Source organism: Spea bombifrons, chromosome 5, assembly GCF_027358695.1.
Source record: "Spea bombifrons isolate aSpeBom1 chromosome 5, aSpeBom1.2.pri, whole genome shotgun sequence".
NCBI classification, from domain to species: Eukaryota; Metazoa; Chordata; class Amphibia; order Anura; family Pelobatidae; genus Spea; species Spea bombifrons.
In genome coordinates this window covers 5,591,290-5,614,200 of record NC_071091.1, presented here as the reverse complement: position 1 = coordinate 5,614,200, position 22,911 = coordinate 5,591,290, and the positions used below count along the sequence as shown (strand labels likewise).

Sequence of the window (22,911 nt, the reverse complement as noted above, 5' to 3'; positions counted from 1 at the left end):
ACTGATGAGATGGCGATGTGGAGATATTACCTGCTCTTTAGTATTAGGTACCCCGTCGAACCGGTCTGGCGTTATATCCATATCTCTATATCTAATACCTGTATACTTTTGTATTTCTTAGCATTAGCTTTTCCCGAACCCAACATTAGTAAAGGGGGTCTTTATCAAACTCACTGAGCCAATGGAATCTCTTTTTAGCGGCTTTAAGCCATCCAGCTGTAGACATTCTTTAATAACATAAGGTTGTTTGATCGGTATAGCCCATGGTAACGGTATTCCCTCGCTTAGGTGGATTCATCTAGACTGTGAAAAATGTGCAGAAGTGGATATAGAAGACCATTTGAAAGAAGACTACGTGTGTTCCTTGTGCAAACAGCTGGAAGTCGAGGAGGTGACGGGCGAGGACTGTATTGTAATGGAGATCGCCGAGTCGGGCGCTAGTAAGTATATAGAACCGTGTCAAGCGGTGCCAGATAAAGACATACTCCTTCTCCCACAAAAAACGTCCCTGACGCGCTTGTCTACTATGTATTTATTATAGTAGGTGTATTGCTAAAGTGTTAATGTGTGTGTAAAATTAGTACAATTTAAGAGTAAGAGTTGAACTAAAGCATGTAATTGAATATAAAGACAGCATTTTTGCTTAGTTAAGTATATATATATATATATATATATATATATATATATATATATATATATATATATATATATTCACCAGCGTTTAAATGTTTTGGGGTTTCATGGAAAACATGCAAAAAGGGTTTTCGACCAATTAGCCTTTTAACCTTAAACTTGGATCAGCGAACGCAATGTGCCATTGGAACACAGGAGTGATGGGAGTGATAAAGGGCCATTGGAACACAGGAGTGATGGGAGTGATAAAGGGCCATTGGAGCACAGGAGTGATGGGAGTGATAAAGGGTCATTGGAACACAGGAGTGATGGGAGTGATAAAGGTCCATTGGAACACAGGAGTGATGGGAGTGATAAAGGTCCATTGGAACACAGGAGTGATGGGAGTGATAAAGGGGCCATTGGGACACAGGAGTGATGGGAGTGATAAAGGGCCGTTGGAACACAGGAGTGATGGGAGTGATAAAGGGCCATTGGAGCACAGGAGTGATGGGAGTGATAAAGGGTCATTGGAACACAGGAGTGATGGGAGTGATAAAGGTCCATTGGAACACAGGAGTGATGGGAGTGATAAAGGTCCATTGGAACACAGGAGTGATGGGAGTGATAAAGGGGCCATTGGGACACAGGAGTGATGGGAGTGATAAAGGGCCGTTGGAACACAGGAGTGATGGGAGTGATAAAGGGCCATTGGAGCACAGGAGTGATGGGAGTGATAAAGGGTCATTGGAACACAGGAGTGATGGGAGTGATAAAGGTCCATTGGAACACAGGAGTGATGGGAGTGATAAAGGTCCATTGGAACACAGGAGTGATGGGAGTGATAAAGGGGCCATTGTGACACAGGAGTGATGGGAGTGATAAAGGGCCGTTGGAACACAGGAGTGATGGGAGTGATAAAGGGGCCATTGGGACACAGGAGTGATGGGAGTGATAAAGGGGCCATTGGGACACAGGCGTGATGGGAGTGATAAAGGGGCCATTGGAACACAGGAGTGATGGGAGTGATAAAGGTCCATTGGAACACAGGAGTGATGGGAGTGATAAAGGGGCCATTGGAACACAGGAGTGATGGGAGTGATAAAGGGCCATTGGAACACAGGAGGGATGGGAGTGATAAAGGTCCATTGGAACACAGGAGTGATGGGAGTGATAAAGGGGCCATTGGGACACAGGCGTGATGGGAGTGATAAAGGGGCCATTGGAACACAGGAGTGATGGGAGTGATAAAGGGCCATTGGAACACAGGAGTGATGGGAGTGATAAAGGACCTCTGTACCCCTATGAAGAGATTCCATTAAAAGTCAGCTGTTTTCAGCTACAATAGTCATTTACAACATTAACCCTGCCTGTGCTGGGTTTCTGATCCATTTCATGTTATTTTAATGAGCAAAATGTATTTTTCCTTCAGTGACCCCAAACTTTTGAATGGTTGTGTGTGTATATATGTAAGAGATGGATAATAGCTAGTTTATTTAACACTACTGTTTATATAGCGACATCATATTCCTCAGCGCTGTACATTGGATAAACATGGCATAACAAGTAGTAAATAACATTTGATTCATGAAAATAAGAGGAAAGGAGGGTCCTCCTCAAACGATCTTATACAACTAGTTCCTAATCCACACCAATTGGTGTCAGTAATAATTTATGAAGGCTTTCAAAAGTGTCAGTTTGCAGACGTGGCTTAGTATTCGTTCCGCTGTGGAAATTTGTCTGCACACGGTATAAATTGGGGGTTTCAGAACTTTTTAAAAAAATTTATTTAATTTTTTTACAGTTTGCACAGGAGAGATGGAAGTGGAAACGGGTGAAAAAAATGCATTTCAAGACGAAGCACTTAACCAGGATATCGCCAGAGACTCTGCGGCCGTTTGTGTCAATGAAGGTAACTTTTTATCTTTTTTTTTTTTTCTTCTTACTAATCTTAATTATTTGCAACATTCAAATTCTTTACCCATGGATTTGAAACGGACCACCGTTATATTCGAAGCATTTTGTTATGTTTTGAATCTAGGGTTATAATTTTGTTTCTAAAGGTTTATATACATTTATATTCCATCTCCGTCTGTACGTTCATGTTTTCTTAATACGCTTCCTTTTATTGTTGTAGCGACACCGGGGCAGTTGGAAGAACGGAGCTTGCAAAGCGATGACACAGAAGAAATGGACGTTTCGCCATCTGAGGTTGCGCCGAGTGTCCCTGCGGAGGACCTCGGGAGCCCTGGGTGTGAGACACGCACGTCACGGCCGCTTGGTCCTACCCCAGGAGTAACTGAGATCCCGCAGGTTGGAGCAGAGTCCCCCACCGAGAATAAAAATGAACCGCAACGTTCTTCTCCGGTCTTAGAGGCTTCACGTAACTCACCCGAGCCTCCCACGTCTCAGAACAAGAATGAAGCTTGTTCTAATGGCGATGAGCACTTTGATTTAGGCGGGGGTCACAAACGCATTTCAGCAAAAAAGGAAGAGCCTCTTATTTCCGAGGGAGCGGACCTCCTGGAGACGGAAGCCACCCCTACTAGCGAATCCTTTACCGAAGCCAGCTCGCCGTCGGGGGACAAAACCTTAAAGTCGCCTGTGGATCTGGATTCTCCCGTTCCATCTGTTGATACCAGTAAGACCAGCGTGTCGTCCTCACCAGCAGTCTCCATAGACTTTCATTCCTCCGCCGACGTGTTTCAGAGTCATACGCCGCTCCATAGCTATAGCGCAGGGAATGCCTTGTCAACGACGTTTATATCCGTGACTCCAAAAATCGGCATGGGTAAGCCAGCTATCACCAAAAGGAAGTTTTCTCCCGGCAGACCAAGATCTCGACAGGTAACTTGTATTTCTCTGTTTGAGAGCACCCGTGGGAAATACTTTTTTGTATGGTTTGTAGATGTGCGTAAAATTTTACACGTGTTTAAAAGGACACGCGGCAAATACAGGTATATGGCACATTCATGTTTAACCTTTCCCAGCCTGTTTTTATTTCCATGTGAAGACACCTGGTGAGTGTTTCCAATAACTGCACAGGAGTTTGTGTTTGTAAAATACTTATTATGGATAGGTGACATCATCAAGACATGGAAATTGATACAGAATCTTGTGATTCTCCCGATTTTGATGTATTTATCTCGCTCATCGGGGTTATGCATTTGCACCCTGAATACTAATTAGGTTTGATGGGGGGAGGGGGACGTGTAAAATAAAACCCAGAATTTCAGCTTATGGACATATTCCCCAAAAACATAGTTTTTATATAGTGGAGCGATGCAAAGGAGTTATCAGTGTTTTCCCTGGAACTTCAACAACTTTAAAAAAAAATATTCACCCTAGAACCATATTAATAAAGCGAGTAGATATCCCGGTGGCTAGACTCCCACAGCCCTCCATTGCCTCCCCCCCCCGATAGCCGTAGCCTGCCCTTTCCTCTCCATTTTGCTTTTTTCTTACAATCAGCTCTAACCATCACCGCGATTGGCTGTTTCAGTGCTTGGCGCGACCCGCGTGCTTTAATATTTCACGCCTGCATGAGGTTTGAGAGTCAGTGTTTGGCGACGGTAACTTGCGCCGTTTAGCTGCAGCCCCCTAAAGAGCCATCGCTGTGCCGAGCCACCCTGCGTGTGCCCGTCTTGCTTAACAACCGATTCAAAGAATGCTTGGACTGTCATTTGTGTTTGTTTTTTATTGCTTTAAGTGTATTATTTCAGTCGTTTATTTATGTTTTGAAATAGTAAATTGAGTGCAGATCTTTGTAATATATATATTACTTTGTCCTTAGATCTATAACACCCTTTCCATGCACGAACACACAATCATTCAAAAGTTTGGGGTCACTAATAAAAATTTCCTTGTTTTTGAATGAAAAACAAGTTTTGTCCTTTAAAATAACATAAAACGGATCCGAAATCCAGCGCAGACGGGGTTAATGTCGTAAATGACTATTGTAGTTGGAAACAGCTGATTTTTAATGGAATCTCTTCATAGGCGTACAGAGGCCTTTATCACTCCCATCACTCCTGTGTTCCAATGGCCCTTTATCACTCCCATCACTCCTGTGTTCCAATGGCCCTTTATCACTCCCATCACTCCTGTGTTCCAATGGCCCTTTATCACTCCCATCACTCCTGTGTTCAAATGGCCCTTTATCACTCCCATCACTCCTGGGTTCCAATGGCCCTTTATCACTCCCATCACTCCTGTGTTCAAATGGCCCTTTATCACTCCCATCACTCCTGGGTTCCAATGGCCCTTTATCACTCCCATCACTCCTGTGTTCCAATGGCCCTTTATAACTCCCATCACTCCTGGGTTCCAATGGCACGTGGTGTTCGCTGATCCAAGTTTAAGTTTAAAAGGCTAATTGATGGTTTGTTTTTCCATAAAAAAGTGGCCCCAAACTTTTGAACAATTTATTTAAATCTCAGACTGACTTCCTGGAGCATGTATAAATGAATTTTCCTCCAACAGCCTGAATATTTGTAGATTTGATGTATATTTTATACACAGGTAGGGCGCAGGAATCCAGTCCTCGTGGGGTGCAGACAGGTCATGAATTCCGCGTATCTCTCCCTGTAAACGAGTAGTTTGATGAATGTTTCATTCAGAGGTTTGGGCTGAAGCCTGGATAGCCAGAAACCGTGCCTGTTTGCCCCCCTTGAGCACTGGACTTGTATCCGGTATAATGTATGGATTAAAGCGCTACCTTGTGTGCAGTTGCAATGTTGTGACAGATCCGAAACATATCGGCAAGACGCGGATTTCATAAGCAAATGTTAGAATGAAACAAAGGTATCTCCTGAAGAGGAACTATCGCCGTCCCCAAATCCGGCCGTTCTTTACGTCTGTGTAATACTTTACCAACCTTATGCTTATTCCTCCTCGTCACGTTCTCTCCTCTATTAAGTCTCTGATTATTAGTGATTGGCCCATGCAGCCTTTTGTAATGCGTGTCAGAAGGAGAGAACGTCGCGACCGGAAATTAATACTGGCCCTGCCACAGGCTGCCCCTGATGTCCATTCTTAAATCTCTCCAAAAAATTATTACACGGATTGGTAAAAAACATAAGTTCGGATGAAAAGTATTACAATATTGCAGCTGCATACACGGTGCGGGCGGCTTTGGGTCCCTTTTCCAAAGCTAGTGACTCCTTGTGGTCGACGAGGAAGAGGAGACGTGTAAGAGAGGGTTAGCCGCACTCATTGAGTAGTCGGGTTACTTTTTCTGTAGCCACCTTCTTTATATAGCGCTCTGTAGAATCTCACAAAGCATGCAAACAGTCCCGAGGCTTGTGCCGATGAGTCCCGAGTGTCGCTGTGTCCTCGTCTGCTTGGCTTTTCTAACCCTTTGTGTTGCTGCGCTGGCCTTTGTTGTGTTTTTTTTTGTTGCTTTTTTTCATTTCCGTTGCTGAGTTTATACATATATTTTCTCACCCGCCATGTCTTAGGGGGCTTGGAGTACCAATAATACAGTGAGCCCACCTTCCTGGTCCGCAGATGGCTCAGAAGGTTGGGACATTTATAAAAGCAGACAGCTTCTCGGCAACCCATTGTGGAGCATCAAAGTGGTAAATAAGTCGCCTTTCTACTTACGTGTCCTTTCCCCTTCCCCGTCACGCGTGGCTCGAGTGAAGGGAGCGGTGGTTCAGTTACAGTGCGGGAAGTATGGCAGACATGAGACAGGGAGACCTCAGAATGTCTTTGTAGATGAACCTGAAGCTTCTAGGGCTCCATAGGCACTGTCATGGCCGACGGCTACTGCTGTATCAGCTGCCGTTAGGGCCCTTAGCCCAGACAGAGGGACAGGGAGCTGCCGTTAGGGCCCTTAGCCCGGACAGAGGGACAGGGAGCTGCCGTTGGGGCCCTTAGCCCAGACAGAGGGACAGGGAGCTGCCGTTTAGGGCCCTTGGCACGGAGGGGGCAGTATATGCTGCTGCTGGACTCTGATTAACCTCTTACAAACAACGGGTTGTCCTTAAATCCATTAATGACAATTCATTGTGAGCCCGTACATGTACAGGCTTTGTCCTGAAGGGGTTAAATGGAGAGGTTAAGCCGCCGCTGTCTCTTTCCTCTCGTGGTTCATTGCACCCCGTGTAGCCCCCATGTTCAAATGGGCTTCGCCGATATCATAGCAACAGCACCTGATTAACCTCTGAAATCCTGATATAATGTGACATTTCATAGATTTACATTTATTACATGTGGGGTATCGGGTGAAAACCTTAATAAAAAATACATGATTTTATGCACTTAAATGAACATCGTCTTCACTATGGGATTTTGCATCATAATGGTAATAATTTAGTAATTCTGTTTTATTGTAATATTATTAAAACCTGGACTTACAGTTCCGCTGAGTAGCGATTTGTCATGATTATTGTTATATATATATATATATATATCGTGTTCAGGGAGTGCTTGCGGAGTCGTTTTATTAGGGGGACCTGCCATTCCCTGCCGCACCGTAGTCGTGATGTGGAGGATGGTTTGTGGGGCCCTTAGGAACCCCCATTGTCTGACAGGTGAAGCCTCTGGTCCGTTACTTAAGTCTTGAAATTTATGGATGTTAAAACGGTCCCTTTAATCTAAAACGAAACGCCTACAAATGAATTGCGTAGATCGGAAGCTAAAAGCATAAACCTTTAAACAACATTGGTAAAAGTGCCAGCTTCTACCGGCGGCTATTCCGGTGACGGTTACCATAACACCAACTTGGACCATACCCAACCGGATGGCCTCTCTGGCACCGACCCCAATCTGTCCGTCCCCGTCAGTTTATTTCGTCATTAAGGTTGGTAAAGTCTCTCAAAATGTCTCTGTAGCCCCCCAGGCCATTAACCAAGTAAAAAGGTTCTCCTGTGGCCATTTCCAAGGCTTCCAAGTGGATATCCGTACCTCCTTAATAGAACGTGACTCCATACAAATGGTGCTGCTCCTGACTGCTCCTCTGATTATTAGAACCTTAAAAATATTTAAGTATTTTTTTTATTTTATTTTTTTTTTAAAATGTTTTGTTTTCCAAACAGGGTCGAGGCTCAGGATTTCCTGCCAAGAGAAGACCGCGGGGTTCCGGACTCTCAGGGCGCGGGGGAAGGGGCCGATCCAAATTAAAAACTGCCATAGGGAACTTCATAGTTCCAGGGGTAAGGAATAAGATTCTTGCTTTAAAAAAAAAAAAAGCGAATTATTTCGGGCAGAACTTTGTTGCTGGTGATGAGCATCACTTCTTGTGCCACGTTCTTAGATGATCCAGAAGCACCTAAACTTGGTAACGGGTGGGAAAAATAATGTAATTTATCTGGAAAAAAAATACAAAAACTCTTCATAAATATGAACTTAAAGTATCTCCTTTCTCTGTAATTTTTCTTTATTTCTCCCCGCTGTGGTGGTGCTAATTTTCTTTTTCTTCAGTTAAAAATCACTCGCGGTCGTACATCCCCCACTTCTTGGCTTTTCGGATAGCAGAAGGGGGAGTCCTAAAGATGTCCTTGTGAATGACTCCCTCTATACTCACAGGGACTTTCTTGACGCTTTGCTCCCGCTGTAGGTAACCACGACCGATGTCTCGTCATACAGAGAGGAGGAAGAAACCTCCATGCACAACACGGTCGTCTTATTTTCCACAAGCGACAAATTTACGTTACATCAGGTATGACGGGGTTGTCCGAATTCATGGTGTGGATAGAGACCAAGTCCTGAGTCCAGTGGTGGAGGGGCTGGGAGATCACTGGTGATTTTAATTATTTCAAACAATAATTTCAGTAATTGTCTTCCGTATAATACGCCTGGAGACATATAAAATATATACGGTGACGGCCAGCGGATGCATGGATCGTCTGCTCTGTCAATGATTGTGTAGAAGCCGCAATGCATAGTGTTGGCGGTCCCCTTATACATAACCGTGGTGGACCTGAACCTTCTTGTTGACGACAAATAAAAGTGCTTTAGATCTGTGCAACGTCACTCGATAATAGGTCTTATCTCCCTTTCCGGCAGGACATGTGCGTGGTGTGCGGGAGTTTTGGCCAAGGCGCCGAAGGAAGGCTGCTCGCCTGCTCACAGTGCGGCCAGTGCTACCATCCGTACTGCGTCAGTATTAAGGTAGGCGCCGGAGATTTTATTTGTTTTATCGTATTTTTTTATTAAAATTCAAAAATATTAGATATTAATATAGAGGTTTTTTTAAATAAACAATTTCATGTCCAGTAGGGTTACATTCACAGTAAATCAAGGATTTACATACAATTCCAATCATGGTTACACAAATACATTGTGAATTCATATGATGTATTAAAGTTTATGAATTTGCAGTTATGTCTGATTTTAGGCTAAATAAGAAAACATTCCTCATGTTAGGTACCTGTAATTAGTGTTACGTTAATAATCTGCCAGCAATGATTCAGTTAAGCAGTGAGCTTTATTTATTTATATATATATATATATATATATATATATATATATATATATATATGTTTATTTATTTATTTTTACTATACACATAATCAGTATGTTGTAGCAGTGGGACTGTGTGAATAATACCCTTTTAATGAATTTTTGGTGATATATTGATGCTTTAAAAAAAAAATAGGTCTTATGTACTTTCTTCACGTGAGCCACAGGTTTCTAGCTCAACAAAGCACTGGCTTGAGTATGACAGCTGAGAAAAAGAAATGTATATACTTGACAATTAAATTATTTCCCCCATTTTTTTGGGAAACACCAGAGTGCCAAATTACAGCTCATTATGACCTCTGGAATATTTTTAATTAAGCGTGATTTTCTTTTTGAGAACTTTTTTTATTTTTTTTAATTTTTTTTTCTTTTAACTATTGTAGTTGAATTTCATATTTAATGACTGGAAAAAGAGAAGTGTTAAAAAGGTCCGGGGCACATCAAGAACAATTTTTTAGATGTCTTTTGGGAGAAGCAGTTAACATCACGTTCAAATTTTAAGGGCATCGTTGATCGCTTTGGTGTGTTTGGCGTTCTAGATCACTAAAGTTATCCTCCGGAAAGGCTGGCGGTGCTTGGAGTGCACGGTGTGCGAGGCGTGCGGGAAAGCCACGGATCCTGGACGGTTACTGCTGTGCGACGACTGCGACATCAGCTATCACACCTACTGTCTCGACCCCCCGCTACAGACCGTGCCCAAGGGAGGGTGGAAGTGCAAATGGTTTGTTTCTGGAATAGAGTTGGCGTTATAATTCCCGTTAATATGTTTAGTAATATCGTATAATTTTTATCCAAGTGCGATAATGAGGCATTGATACAGAAGGTTAATAAGTCCTCTCTTTCTCTAGGTGTGTGTCCTGTACCAATTGCAAAGCAATAACCCCAGGTTTACGATGCGAGTGGCAGAACAATTACACCCAGTGTGCCCCCTGCGCCAGTCTGTCCACCTGCCCGGTCTGCTGCCAAAACTACACCGAGGGCGACCTCATTCTGCAGTGCCGGCAGTGCGATCGGTGAGCGCTCCATGTCTCTGCCGGCAAACCACCGGCACCCGTTTCCATTGATCCTCCCCCCTGTTTTAATACACGCATCTGCTCTGTACAGGTGGTCGCACGGAAGCTGCCAAAATCTGAACACGGAGGCAGAAGTAGAAATGGCGGCGGACGGAGGCTTCGATTGCGCCATGTGCAAACCGTTCGGCTCGCCTCCGCGCGGTAAGAGCTTCTCCAATGCAGGTTTGGGTGAGTTAATGGGCCCTAGAGGATCTCTTTGGTAGCTTTAAGTGATGGTTTTCTTTTTTATAATTTTTTTTTTTTTTTTTTTTTTACATATAGTTCAGATTTTGTATTTTTTAGCCTTTTTTTCCCATTTTATTTATTCTTCTCATTCATTACCATTTTAGAAGACTGTGAATCACCGATTGATGCTCAGATTGTCCCAAAAACTAGAGAACCAGGTAATAAAACAAAGCTAGATGCGTTTCTTACCTACCCAGCCCCTGTCTCCCTCTCATGCACTCAGGTGATTATAGTTGTCGAATCTTCTGATTTTCATAGCTCTCCCAAGCGCTCATCTCATACATTTATTTTTTCTTCAATTTTATTAGTCATTGTGGCACCAGTTAGTATAAAACTTAAGTTTTTGTCCGGTTTCTATGTAACAAAGAGGTTGTCATGGGGTTTCCAATACACACTTCCCTGAATTAAACCTCTTTCTTGAAATTACTATAATTCTGGTGAAGTTATATAAAAAAAAATGACTGTATTGATCTATACATGGCATGGACCATACCCACCTTCAAGAGCTTTATGGCAAGAATGCTGTTAGACTTCAGCTTTGATCATAATGAAATGTCCAAGAGGAGTCGCGGTCACATCTGGTTTAAAGCCGTCCTCCCCGGTCTTCTACGAAATGTGCATCACTGTTGGGCTGTTAAGTGGTTTTGTTGGCCCTTTCTTAGAGTACAAAGTGTCACCTGCTGTCGTGACGCGCGGCACTTGCCTTCCTTTCTCTTCTTCCTCTGTGGCCGTCGCTGACGGTGCTTTCTAAATTATTCCAGATCCCCTGAAGACCTTCACCCAGGACGGCGTGTGTCTGACCGAGTCCGGGCTGTCCCAGTTACAGAGCTTGACCATCACGGTGGGACGGAGAAAAAGATCAAAACCCAAACTGAAGTTAAAGATCATCAATCAGAACAGCGTGGCGGTGCTTCAGACCCCGCCGGACCCGCAGTCCGAGCTCTCCCGCGATGGGGAGATGGACGACAGTCGAGGTAACCATGTTGGAACATTTATTTTGTAGGCGTATAAAATCCATTATAACTGTAGTTTACATCTGCAGTAATTTAATTATATACATCAATTATATAGCGGTAATTGAATCACGGACGATGTATTTCAGTCTAGTGCATGAACGGGCGAGACGATCGTTCGACTGTCTCTGTAAATCATACGTTTCTCTTCTAGAAGGTGATCTCATGGACTGCGACGTCAAATCTGACTCCAGTCCGGAGCGAGAGCCGATCGATGACGACCCAAAGGGGGGCGAAGCAATAGACGGGCTGAAGAAAAGGAAGAGAAAGCCATACAGGCCAGGTACAGTAACTCCAATAGTGCATTGAAAGACATATCAGGTGGGCATTCGATGACAATGGCTTCTCTATAATCACCCTGCGTGTGGGCATCGACTGGCTAGCACCAGCATCTTAATATGGGTGTCTCTTACAATTAAACTCTATCCCTCTGCTGGACCGCCAATATTATTTTGATATATTATATTATTTGTGTTTAAATGGGTTAAGCTTCAGTGTTTTTAATTACCGCGCGTCATTCGATCAACAGGCATCGGTGGGTTTATGGTGCGTCAGAGAAGCCGAACTGGTCAAGGAAAAGCCAAGAAGACTCTTTCTAGGAAAGATTCTTCCGGTTCCGTTTCCGAACTTCTTCCGAGCAGAGATGAGAGTACGTACTGTGTGCATTTTTATTGAATTGTGTTTGGTTCGTATTTTTGTTTCTAGGGGGGGAGGGGGCACACTGCTCACAATGATAATCTTTGAGAAAATGCTAAACTTTTCATCGCCCGCTTGCCTTTTGTGGGCTGGAAGCTTGTCCTCCCCAGACATCTTCAGAAAGCAGTGAACTGAATGAAACTAAAGACACACAACCGTTTTGTTTTGTTTTTTTGTGAAAAAGAAAGGAAATAATGTAGGTTTTATTACTTTTTGGGGTATTTTTTTTGTATGTCATCAGTAATTAAAAAGAAATTTCTGTAATTCGAGTCCTCCAAACTTTCATAGCACCTGATTAGATTTGAAATTTATGGATACATTTTTATGTAAAATCATATATATATATACACACACACACACACAGGTGACATTCTCTTTTGTTCACACTTCTAGGTTGGAGTGAACAGCTCCCAGAAATGAACATCGATGAATGCGCTCCCGGCTCTGATAATACGGAGAAAATAAAGAAACGCTACCGGAAAAAGAAAAACAAACTAGAAGAGACGTTCCCGGCCTATTTACAGGTAAGCAGTCCTTCTGTTAAAAAGACATCAAAGAGTAGAAAAGAGCCCTGTCCTGTGTCAGAATTGTGATCATGATTGTGATTCCGAACGGAATTAACACGCAATGTAACCGTGTCTTAGACCACAAGTAAGCTACGGTTCTGATATTTGGGGTGCTGAGACATTGCATTTCCTGATTTAGAACGCTTGTAGTGAGCTTACGGGATGTCAACCTGGCGTGTCTAAATAGTATTAGATGTACGCTGAACCTCTGTACAAACTTCTCACTCGGTATCTTAAGCGAAAAGGGAAGACTTTGTAACGAACGTCTTTGTTCTCTTAGGAATTTCCAGGAGTGTTAAATGCCCTGATAGGAGCAGAAAAGGTCACGCTAACCCCATGTAATGCATACGTGGGGAAAAAAGAATTATTATGGGGAAATGTTAAAAATAGCGCTGTTCTTTTTCATATTCTTCTATGATAGCAGCTTCTGGTTATCCTTCTGAATGCATCTTTTCTGACATGTTAAAGAAAGCGTTTAATCATCAGGACTACAGAAATGTAAGGTTTTTTTTCTTAAAATGACTTAAGATGGTTATTTTATGCTTTATTTTTCGTAGGAGGCTTTCTTTGGAAGGAATCTCTTGGACACCAGTAAACAGAGCAAGACCAGCATGGAGAATTTGTCCGAGGACGCATCCCAGCAGCTGTATAAGGCAAATGTCAGCAGCTCCTTCCTGGACCCGTCGTGTGACCCTTTGCTCAGCTCAGCTGCCACCTTAACGCCTTCCAAACCGAATGAAGGTAAAGGGCCTAGGGGTCTGGACGCCTGGGCAGTGGTTTTTGGGCCTGAGTGTGCGATTTTCTGAATGTACTCGGGTTGCAGACTTCAAAGTCTTCAAAAAACAACACGTGCAAGGATATATACCCACACTCACTCACATGCATACACACTCATACTCACACACATGCTTACATACGTCACACAACTGATCTGGTGGTGGAGGGGGGGTTGGCAAGAGATATATTTTTGCCAACTTAAATAACAGTGCACCAAATGTTTTCTAACAGAAAATTAAAGAAATAGTGAAGCAAATAGCACCAAAGTTTAGTGAAACAAATGCAAAACTGTGCGTTTTTATTTCTTTTATCATCAGTCCGGTAACTACCCTGATTATTAAAATAAGATACTGACGTGACCTGATCCGTTACGCTAAACTCCCATGATGCACAGTCAGCAAATTGTTGGGGTGTTTCTTTCCTTCTCTTTCCTTCGAACAAGCATCATGAGGATTGCAGTCTAAGACGTTTAGAATTCCCTCTGTCTAAAGGCATTATTTAAATGGTTACCGTCCGTCTCTTTCCGCTTGGCTTTTTCAGGCGGCCCTCCGGACCCCCTCACTGATCTCTCTGAGGTGTTGAACACGGACGATGATATCCTTGGAATCCTTTCCGACGATCTCGTGAAATCTACGAATCAATCTGGTACGTCCTCCAAAGGGTTGCGGGCGCTCGTCGCGGTCTGAGTACATTGTCAGCCCATCCGGAGTCCTTCACGTGTCACACGACGTAGCTTTGCTATATAACTACATTTTTTTATTTGTATTTGCTTTTTATCTGCTTGTTCCCTTTAATTGGCTGATTATTGCGTTGATTGGGGCTTTCCTGCCTGTCTTCACGTTTATCGCATGCTGCTTGCTTTTTTTTTTTTTTTTTTTCATTCTTGCTTTGGTTATTTTGTGTTCCTTTGTTATAATCATCCATTTTATCTGGTTTGGGTCCTGTAGGTCTTGATTTATGCACTTTCCAGGTCGTGAATGCATCTTCTCCTTTTGGTAAGACAACCCGTGCAAAGATCCCTTGCCTTCCCTGCCGCGTCCGTCCGCGCACGCTTCAAACATTCGCTTTCCTTCTGCTCCATGAATACCGCCGATTACGGCCCATTTATTCAATTTGTATTATTTGAAGACAAATAATCCGCAATAAAAGATGCCGACGCACAGTAAAAATTTGCATTTAAAAAAATTGCACTTTGTTCCAATATTTTAATATTTAAATAAAATATCAATTTTCTGTTGCTTTCTAGCGATTAGGTTAATACAAATTCTAAAAGTTGCCAGTAAATAATATGTAGTCTGGCTTTTTCTTTAAAACCCTTAAAGTCCTTTTTTTTTTTAGTCTTGGTCTATTCTGATGATAACCTTAGGCACGTCTTAAATCCCTTGTTGTGGATTTACCACCTCAGCTGAGATGCAACTTTGTGCATCCTTTCCCTTATGTGGTATCATTATTAAATTGTTAAATGTGATAAGCAGAGCTTTAAATATCAGGGCGCCAGATCAATCTGATTATATAGTGCAATCCTGCTGAACATTCTGAGTGTGGCGCAATCGCCATGGAAACACTTCACTGCACTTAGACCATAAATCTGGTTTACATGTCTTATTTTAACTTATTTTTTTTAGCTTAAGCAAAATGCAGGATCATCCCAACCGACCCTCGAGGAGTTTGGGGTTATCCTGTATGGAACAGAGTGCGTTTTATGTCCTTCTGGAACCTTCTGAGTGCTTTTCCAATGATGCCTCCGACCTTGAAGGCTTACGCTCGATGTCCTCTCTGTCTCCACAGCCGGGCTCGATATTAGCGCCATCTCGGATGATTCGTCGTCTTTGCCTCATACGAGCGTCACCCAGAGCGCTCGGCCTTTATGTGAAGATCAGCTGGACGGGATCCTGAGCCCAGAACTTGATAAAATGGTTACAGATGGTAAATTTCATTTTCCTCCATTACTTTTAATCGACATTCGCTGATGGAGTTGGAAGCGGCGGCTTTCATTATTTTGCGTTCTTTGAATTATTTCCGCACAGACGTTTGATTGAATTACTGTTTTTATAAGCAGTTTTAAATTAGGTTTGTTTACATTGTTGCCATTGGTAACAATTACTTTTTTGCTTATACATACTTTGGGGAGTTCTTGTTTTTTTTTTCTTTCTATAGTGAAAGCTTTAGGGTTATCTACATAGGGTGCTATGGACAATTCCATTCGTAATTAGTTTGTCCAAAGAGTATAAAATACCGTGTTGCTGCTGAGTTTAAGAGGGAATGTCTGAGTCCTGTTTAGTGGGAAGCAATGGAAGGGCTTGGCTTTTTCGGGGGGTAAAATATTTGCGGAATTATTTGGGGTTTATTTTAGTAAAGTTTCCATTTCATGTCCTCGACTTTGCTTCACATTATGAAGGGGTGACCCTAATAAGCTATCAGCCCTGTATAAAGCATATTTAAATGCATGAGATTTCTTGAAAGTCACCCAATTGAAGTTGGCATTGTGTGTTGGCACCCTGGGATAACCTCGCCTGGGAGGTCCTTCCCTGCTCCCACTAATGCATACGCAGCTTAAAGGCAGTAAAACCGCATCATGCTTGACTTCCTCCTAAGCGAATAAATCCCCTTTGTTATAAGTGTTCGCTACCCTGTGTGTGGATCAGAGATCAGCGGTCGGATAACTCCCATTACCCTCAGCTGATGCAGGCAGGGGATTATTTGCTTCGTGGGTGTTTACAGGTTATCCTGATTCTGTTTAACGAACACAACCGATGCCGGCTATCAGTTTAATCGGTACTGGCAGCCGTGAGGTTTTAGCTTCCGCGGCCTCTCCATCTGAATTCCGCGAGCTCTCCATCTGAATTCAGGGTAATATTCATATACAGCCTAGCGTTATCACTCTCCATGCGCTCTAATTATTTATCTCTCTCCATGCGCTCTAATTATTTCTCTCTCTCCATGCGCTCTAATTATTTATCTCTCTCTTATCAGGTGCGATCTTGGGGAAACTTTATAAAATTCCAGGTAACTATAACCACCTTCGTTTTGCTCTTTAAAGTCATTCCAGTCGGTGCACAGCGAGAACGCTCATTAAAAATGTTTGGTTCCTGCTCTTTTTGTTGGGTTTGCAGAGCTTGAAGGAAAAGATGTTGAAGATTTATTTACTGCTGTCCTGAGTCCCGTAGCCACCCATCCGCCATCTTTGCCACAACCTCCACCACCTTCAGCTCCTTCTCATCCTCATCCTCCACATACACCGCTCTTGCCTTTGCACAACCAGGGTAAGTTTAAGTCCTGGTCCGACGTTTGCTGTAGAAACGGCTGAAGGTTTCTTTTTTTTTTATCCGTTTTTGGATTGATTTACCAAACCTGCTGTAATCCAGATATATAAATACCAAATTTACTGCTACGTTGCAGACGCAGAACGGTACCCCTATAGTCTTCTCCTTTATCATGGTCCTATCCATTTCCTTCGGCATAGCTTCATTTCACGGGGCTCACCTTTTTTTCCCCCCAGATATGAACATAGAACCTCAAATAAGTTTGCTTTTCATAAAGTTATCGTTTCACTTAACATACAAAGACCTGAGTAACCCCCCCCCCCTTGATCTAGACACGTATATGCAGTATGTCCATGGTTTATTCTTTGATTAGATCAGCACTGAATTTGGAAGCCCATGGGTAAAGGTTCAGAACCTTCAGATCTTGAAACGGATCAGATTATCGATGCCACGCTATGTTGCCTGAAAACATCTGTGTTTAAGATCTTACAGTGAGATGTCCCTAAGAATCTTGCATGGAGCTTGCGAGTCTCCTTAATATTGGGAATGAGAACCATTTTCTAACTGAAATCTCAATAGTTGGTCTTGTCTTTGGCCCAATGATTTTTGGGCGATGTGCGTAACTTTGCTACCCAAAAACTGGGTTTACGTTTTCAACTTCCAGCTGCTTGGGCACTTTTTGGTATCGTCCCTGTGTCGGAGCGCCCATGTCTTACTGCGAGAGTAAAATCTCTTCTAATTGTGCTGTATTGGTGCAGTGAGTTAATCCCCGGTCACCAGCACTAGAACTGGTGCGCTCTGGGTTTAAATTTATGTTTTCGGATGGACGGGATTGATGCGCCGCTGCGCAGGGAGGCTGAAGCATTTATTGACCGTTTTTATCTACCTTGAACGATACAGTAAAGGCTTCTGCTCTGATCCGTGTCCCTGTTAATACAGTCATTATGTATGGTGTGAACACTCGGTCAGGTTTTTGGTTTCATATGGGGGATTACAGTGTGCTCCCTCAGTGGGTTGGGCATTCTGGTCCAGTATTAGTCTGACGCTAATGTATGTCGGGATCCCTGCTCGCTTGTGTTATGCTTATTGCTTTCATGAATGGGATTGCGAATGAATTAATGAATGAATGAATTGGATATATTACGTTCATATTTTTTGTTAAACAACATGTCAAAGTATTACCGCATATTACACGGGCAACAGCATTAACATTTTCATCAAATTAAATTCATCAGTGATTGTTAATCTTATTGATGGGTTTTTTTAAAGCACCGGTCTAACAGTTAGACCTTAAAGGACATTTCTGCGCAGATTTATAAGTGTTGAGGCATCAGATGCCGCTCTAATTAACATAAACACATACAATTTGTAGGCAAATAATGGTTTGGTTCATTTAGTCTGCTCGTTAGGCCAAAAGGAGCCTACCGGGTTATTTAAACAGCAAATCCTCTGCTGTGAATTTTTTTTTAAATATTCAGGCTGTAGCATTGGGGTGATTGGCTGTAGTTACATTTCTGAGCGCTTGTGAGGTCTTGTGGTGGGTTTCAGCCTCTCATCCTAAAAAAAATATTTTCAGGCCGTAGATGAGTTTGGTAAACGCGTTCTTAGTTTGCTAGACTCAGCCGTTTATAAGAGAGCCCTGCACAGTTTGGACTCTTTAATAGCCAGAAATCCGCTCAGCTTCGATCTCCAGAATCCAATCTTAGTTATGGATGAATGAAACCATGAGTACATATCCACAATAATGACATCTAAAGCCCGTCTTATTTATCGTTTGATCCTCACCCTCAAGGTATCCCTTCTTTTCTTTTAGGTGATGGTCTTTTTCCAAGAATGCCTTTGGTCAACGGCTTAATGCCACCCAATGCACACCTTCAGCACAATCCGCTGCCTCCCGGGCGAGGTCTCGGCCCGTTCTCTCCGTTGAATCAGCCGTCGTATGCTGATAACAGGTAATCAGGAATTGTCTTCCTCCGTAGATATTAAGTGGGGGACGTCTTGCACTCCTAATCTGGATTACGATCAGCAAATCATAAACAAGGTAAAAAGCTTAATGTCTTTCTTTGTCAGGGATAAGAACCCCTTGTACCATGGAATGATGGCAGACCCTGCTAATACGTGGACCGCGCAGCCCCCCATTATGGAGACGGAAGCAGATACCATGTCCAACGCGCAGCGCAGTACGCTAAAGTGGGAGAAGGAGGAAGCGCTTGGGGAAATGGCCACCGTCGCCCCTGTGTTGTACACCAACATCAACTTCCCAAACCTGAAGGATGAGTTTCCCGGTGAGTGAAACCTGCGGCTGCTGAGATTTTCCTAAGCTTTTTGTCTGCCCCTTTGCGGCTGTTGACTGGAACGCTCTCCTTTTTTTGATAGACTGGTCTACGAGGGTTAAACAGATTGCGAAACTTTGGAGGAAAGCTAGTTCCCAAGAAAGGGCCCCATATGTGGTAAGAGATGCACCCTTTTTTTTTTTTGTGTAAAGTCCTTTCTTTTTATAACGCTTTGGCTTGTGCTCCACGTCTGTCACCAGGTGTAGAAGATGGCATGTCCTAAGTCCATTGAGGTCATCCATCCAGCACAGATGGGGTTAATGTTGTAAATGGCTATTGTAGCTGGAAACGGCAGATTTTAAATGGAATATCTTCATAGGCGTACAGAGGCACTTGTAGATGCATCGCCACCTCAGTGACGCATTGTTTTCCGTCTCCTTGTTTTTAGCAAAAAGCCAGAGATAACCGAGCCGCGTTACGCATAAATAAGGTGCAAATGTCAAATGACTCGCTGAAAAGACAGCAGCACGACATCATCGAGCACAGTTCCCGCATTGAATCGGATATGTTTAAAGATCCTCTGAAGCAAAGAGAGTCTGAGCACGAACAGGAATGGAAATTCAGACAGGTAACCGGAGGCCGATTTATTTACCTTCACATACTTCTGCTCTAATGTGTGATAGTAAGTAAGGGTAGTAGATACACGGGGCCCATCACGTTTGGTCTGTGTTCATTCTTCAGGCTTAAGCTCCTAAATAATATAAACGAGGAGCAGCGGTTTGGTTGAGAAGCATCATTTATTATTATTATTAGTCTGTTGAGAAGTGTTGAGTCTGATGGCCTCCGTATCCCAAACACTACCTCTGTTTCATAGGAGCGAAGTAATGTGGCTCCCACGGTTAATGGTTTATAATATTTCTTCAATAAGGTTACAAATTAGGGCTAAGCATTTTTTTTTTTTTGTATTTCCATTTTATTAAAAACTTTTTATAAACTGTAAGCGTTTTTCACCCTTGAAATGAGAGATTATTATTGTGCCAATCATTCCCTATATCTTTGTGCAGCAAATGCGTCAGAAGAGCAAGCAGCAGGCGAAAATCGAAGCCACGCAAAAACTCGAGCAAGTGAAGAGCGAGCAGCAGCTGCAGCAACAGCAGTTTGGGAGCCAGCACTTGAGTCAGTCCGGAAGCGACACCCCAAATAGCGGGATACAGAGTCCTTTAACCCCTCAGCAAAGCAGTGGAAGCATCTCTCCCCTTCAGCAGTCGTTCAATAAAGACCCTTTTCCTAAGAATTCAGTTCCTGGGACACCAAACCCATTCTCAGATGATGTTTTTCTAAAACCACAAGCTCCCCCTCCAACCCCCACTAGACTACCTTTACAGGAGTCCCAAACATCTCAGCCTCATTCACCACAAATGTTCTCTCCTGGGTGTTCAAACTCTAGACCAAGCTCTCCTGTCGATCCTTATGCTAAAATGGTAGGGACACCAAGGCCTCCTCCAACAGGACAGGGATATCATAGAAGGAACTCTGGGTCACCCATGGATGTTTGTGCTCCCAGGCTGACCACCAGCGGTGATGGATGTGGCAGTAGACCATCTCCAGTAAGAGACTCCAGTTCCTCTCCCATCAATGGTGATCTTTCCATTAAGTTGGCTGATTCCCAAAGAGCTTTAATAACAGAGCAATTCCCTAAGCCACTGGGCATAGCAAGGATGCCTCCTAACGCAGACCAGTCAGGAGATGGCTCTGTGTTGCCTGGAGGCAACGACCCTTTCACAAAATTTTCTTCTAGATCTGAAAAGTTTCAAAGGCAACAAGTGGGGCCGGGAAAAATGATTGATGCATACTCAAGGCCACCTCCGACTCCCACCCCAGGTGCTGTGGATGGTAACCCAGCTCCCTTTAAAACTCCCATGCGTCCACCTCAATCCCCACAGGATTCCTATGCTTCAGTGCCCACAACACCCAGGCGTATGTCCTTAGATCCTTATGAGAGACCTGTTTTAACACCAAGACCAGCTGAAAACTTCTCACATGATCCTTACAGCCAAGCATCTCACATTAATCGATCCCCATTGAACGATCCATTTGGACATCCACCTAGGCTAATGAGACAGCAGAGCGACCCCATGTCCCAATCTGCTTCTCAGCCAAGGCTAAATGCACAGGATCCATATGCTCAGCCTCCAGGAACACCTCGTCCGGTAGCTAACCCATATTTACCATCCCCCACTGTATCACGGTCTGCAGTCGACCCTTATCTTCAACAGCCATCAACCCCGAGACCATCCGTACAATCTATGGATTCCTACAGTCAGCAGCCTTCTGCTACTAGGCCTCCTATTGGAGATGTATTTGTTTCACCCAATGCAAGTAAGAGACACCATGATTTTGTTCAGGCGTCAGGTGTACCTAGGCCTGTTATGGATCCATATTCCCAGCAACCAAGCACACCAAGACCTGTCTCATTGGATCCATATTCTCAGCCACCAGGGACACCACGGCCTATTCTTTCAGATCCATATTCTCAGCCACCAGGGACACCACGGCCGGTTTCTTCAGATCCATATGCTCACCCACCAGGAACGCCGCGACCAGGTCCATCAGATCCATATGCTCACCCACCAGGAACGCCGCGACCTGGTCCATCAGATCCATATGCTCACCCACCAGGAACGCCCCGACCAGGTCCATCAGATCCATATGCTCACCCACCAGGAACGCCCCGACCAGGTCCATCAGATCCATATGCTCACCCACCAGGAACGCCCCGACCAGGTCCATCAGATCCATATGCTCACCCACCAGGAACGCCCCGACCAGGTCCATCAGATCCATATGCTCACCCACCAGGAACGCCCCGACCAGGTCCATCAGATCCATACACTCACCCACCAGGAACACCCCGACCAGGTCCATCAGATCCATATGCTCACCCACCAGGAACGCCGCGACCAGGTGCATCAGATCCATATGCTCATCCACCAGGAACGCCGCGACCAGGTGCATCAGATCCATATGCTCACCCACCAGGAACGCCGCGACCAGGTGCATCAGATCCATATGCTCATCCACCAGGAACGCCGCGACCAGGTCCATCAGATCCCTATTCTCAGCCGCCAGGAACGCCGCGGCCAGGACCATCAGATCCCTATTCTCAGCCACCAGGAACGCCGCGACCAGGTCCATCAGATCCATATTCTCAGCCTTCTCGAACACCTAGACCTGTTCTTTCTGATCCTTATTCGCAACCACCAAGAACGCCAATGCCTGGTATCCCTGACAACTTTAGCCGTTCTCCTGTGGTTAGGACAGGTTTAATTTCCAACCATGATCCCTTCCTGCAGCCTACACAAATTAGAGGAACAGCTTTGCAGTCTCCTTTTATGAGACCATCAGACCCAAGCCCACAAAATTCACGTCCATCAGGTTCAACAGATATTTTTGGAAGTTCGACCGGTCCTACACATGATCCATACGATCAGCCTCCAGCTACCCCTCGAATGCAAACACTTGACGCATTCGGCGATGCTCACGATGTTGGAGATCCACAAAGAACTTTATCAGAGGAACATTTCAACACCTCTTCCAATATGGTCAGTCCTCAAGGTCAACAATATCCTAGCATTCAACAAGTAACCGCTGCTGGAGGTCCAGACGCACAGAACTCATTAAGCTTGTCCCAGGCAGACTCTGAAGAGAAGCTGAGACAGGTAAATCTTTCCTCAAAGCAGCGTTCTGTCCAAACTTCATATCCTTGGGCGGGACTCTATTTGTCAAATTAGATACATTTTGGGGTGTTTTATAGAAATACTTGGAAGCTGGTTAGATATTAGAAGGGTCACTCTACCTCCTCTTAATTCCTGCATTTCTTAACAAATATCATGTTTAATTCCACTTAAGTATTGGTAAGAATATAAAAAAAAAGGATATTTTCCCTG

At 43.8% G+C, this 22,911-nt stretch overlaps 1 protein-coding gene across 9 annotated transcripts in view; it reads left to right on the top strand.

Moving 5' to 3' along the window:
- KMT2C (lysine methyltransferase 2C) overlaps positions 1–22,911 on the top strand; it is a 79,471-nt gene that overhangs the window by 41,123 nt on the left and 15,437 nt on the right. For 5 of the 9 annotated variants that reach the window (XM_053468324.1, XM_053468329.1, XM_053468325.1 and 2 more), the window contains exons 11-36: positions 289–440; positions 2,417–2,524; positions 2,750–3,459; positions 6,072–6,191; positions 7,653–7,769; positions 8,174–8,275; positions 8,623–8,727; positions 9,618–9,799; positions 9,927–10,091; positions 10,183–10,319; positions 10,481–10,534; positions 11,138–11,350; positions 11,544–11,672; positions 11,919–12,038; positions 12,479–12,609; positions 13,209–13,392; positions 13,969–14,073; positions 14,376–14,423; positions 15,217–15,354; positions 16,402–16,434; positions 16,542–16,691; positions 18,505–18,643; positions 18,762–18,976; positions 19,068–19,141; positions 19,413–19,592; positions 20,029–22,683. In XM_053468324.1, the coding sequence (XP_053324299.1) occupies positions 289–440; positions 2,417–2,524; positions 2,750–3,459; positions 6,072–6,191; positions 7,653–7,769; positions 8,174–8,275; positions 8,623–8,727; positions 9,618–9,799; positions 9,927–10,091; positions 10,183–10,319; positions 10,481–10,534; positions 11,138–11,350; positions 11,544–11,672; positions 11,919–12,038; positions 12,479–12,609; positions 13,209–13,392; positions 13,969–14,073; positions 14,376–14,423; positions 15,217–15,354; positions 16,402–16,434; positions 16,542–16,691; positions 18,505–18,643; positions 18,762–18,976; positions 19,068–19,141; positions 19,413–19,592; positions 20,029–22,683 (6,466 nt within the window). The remainder of the gene's footprint in view (positions 1–288; positions 441–2,416; positions 2,525–2,749; positions 3,460–6,071; positions 6,192–7,652; positions 7,770–8,173; positions 8,276–8,622; positions 8,728–9,617; positions 9,800–9,926; positions 10,092–10,182; positions 10,320–10,480; positions 10,535–11,137; positions 11,351–11,543; positions 11,673–11,918; positions 12,039–12,478; positions 12,610–13,208; positions 13,393–13,968; positions 14,074–14,375; positions 14,424–15,216; positions 15,355–16,401; positions 16,435–16,541; positions 16,692–18,504; positions 18,644–18,761; positions 18,977–19,067; positions 19,142–19,412; positions 19,593–20,028; positions 22,684–22,911) is intronic. The other 4 variants (XM_053468332.1, XM_053468330.1, XM_053468326.1 and 1 more) reach the window with 3 other exon arrangements.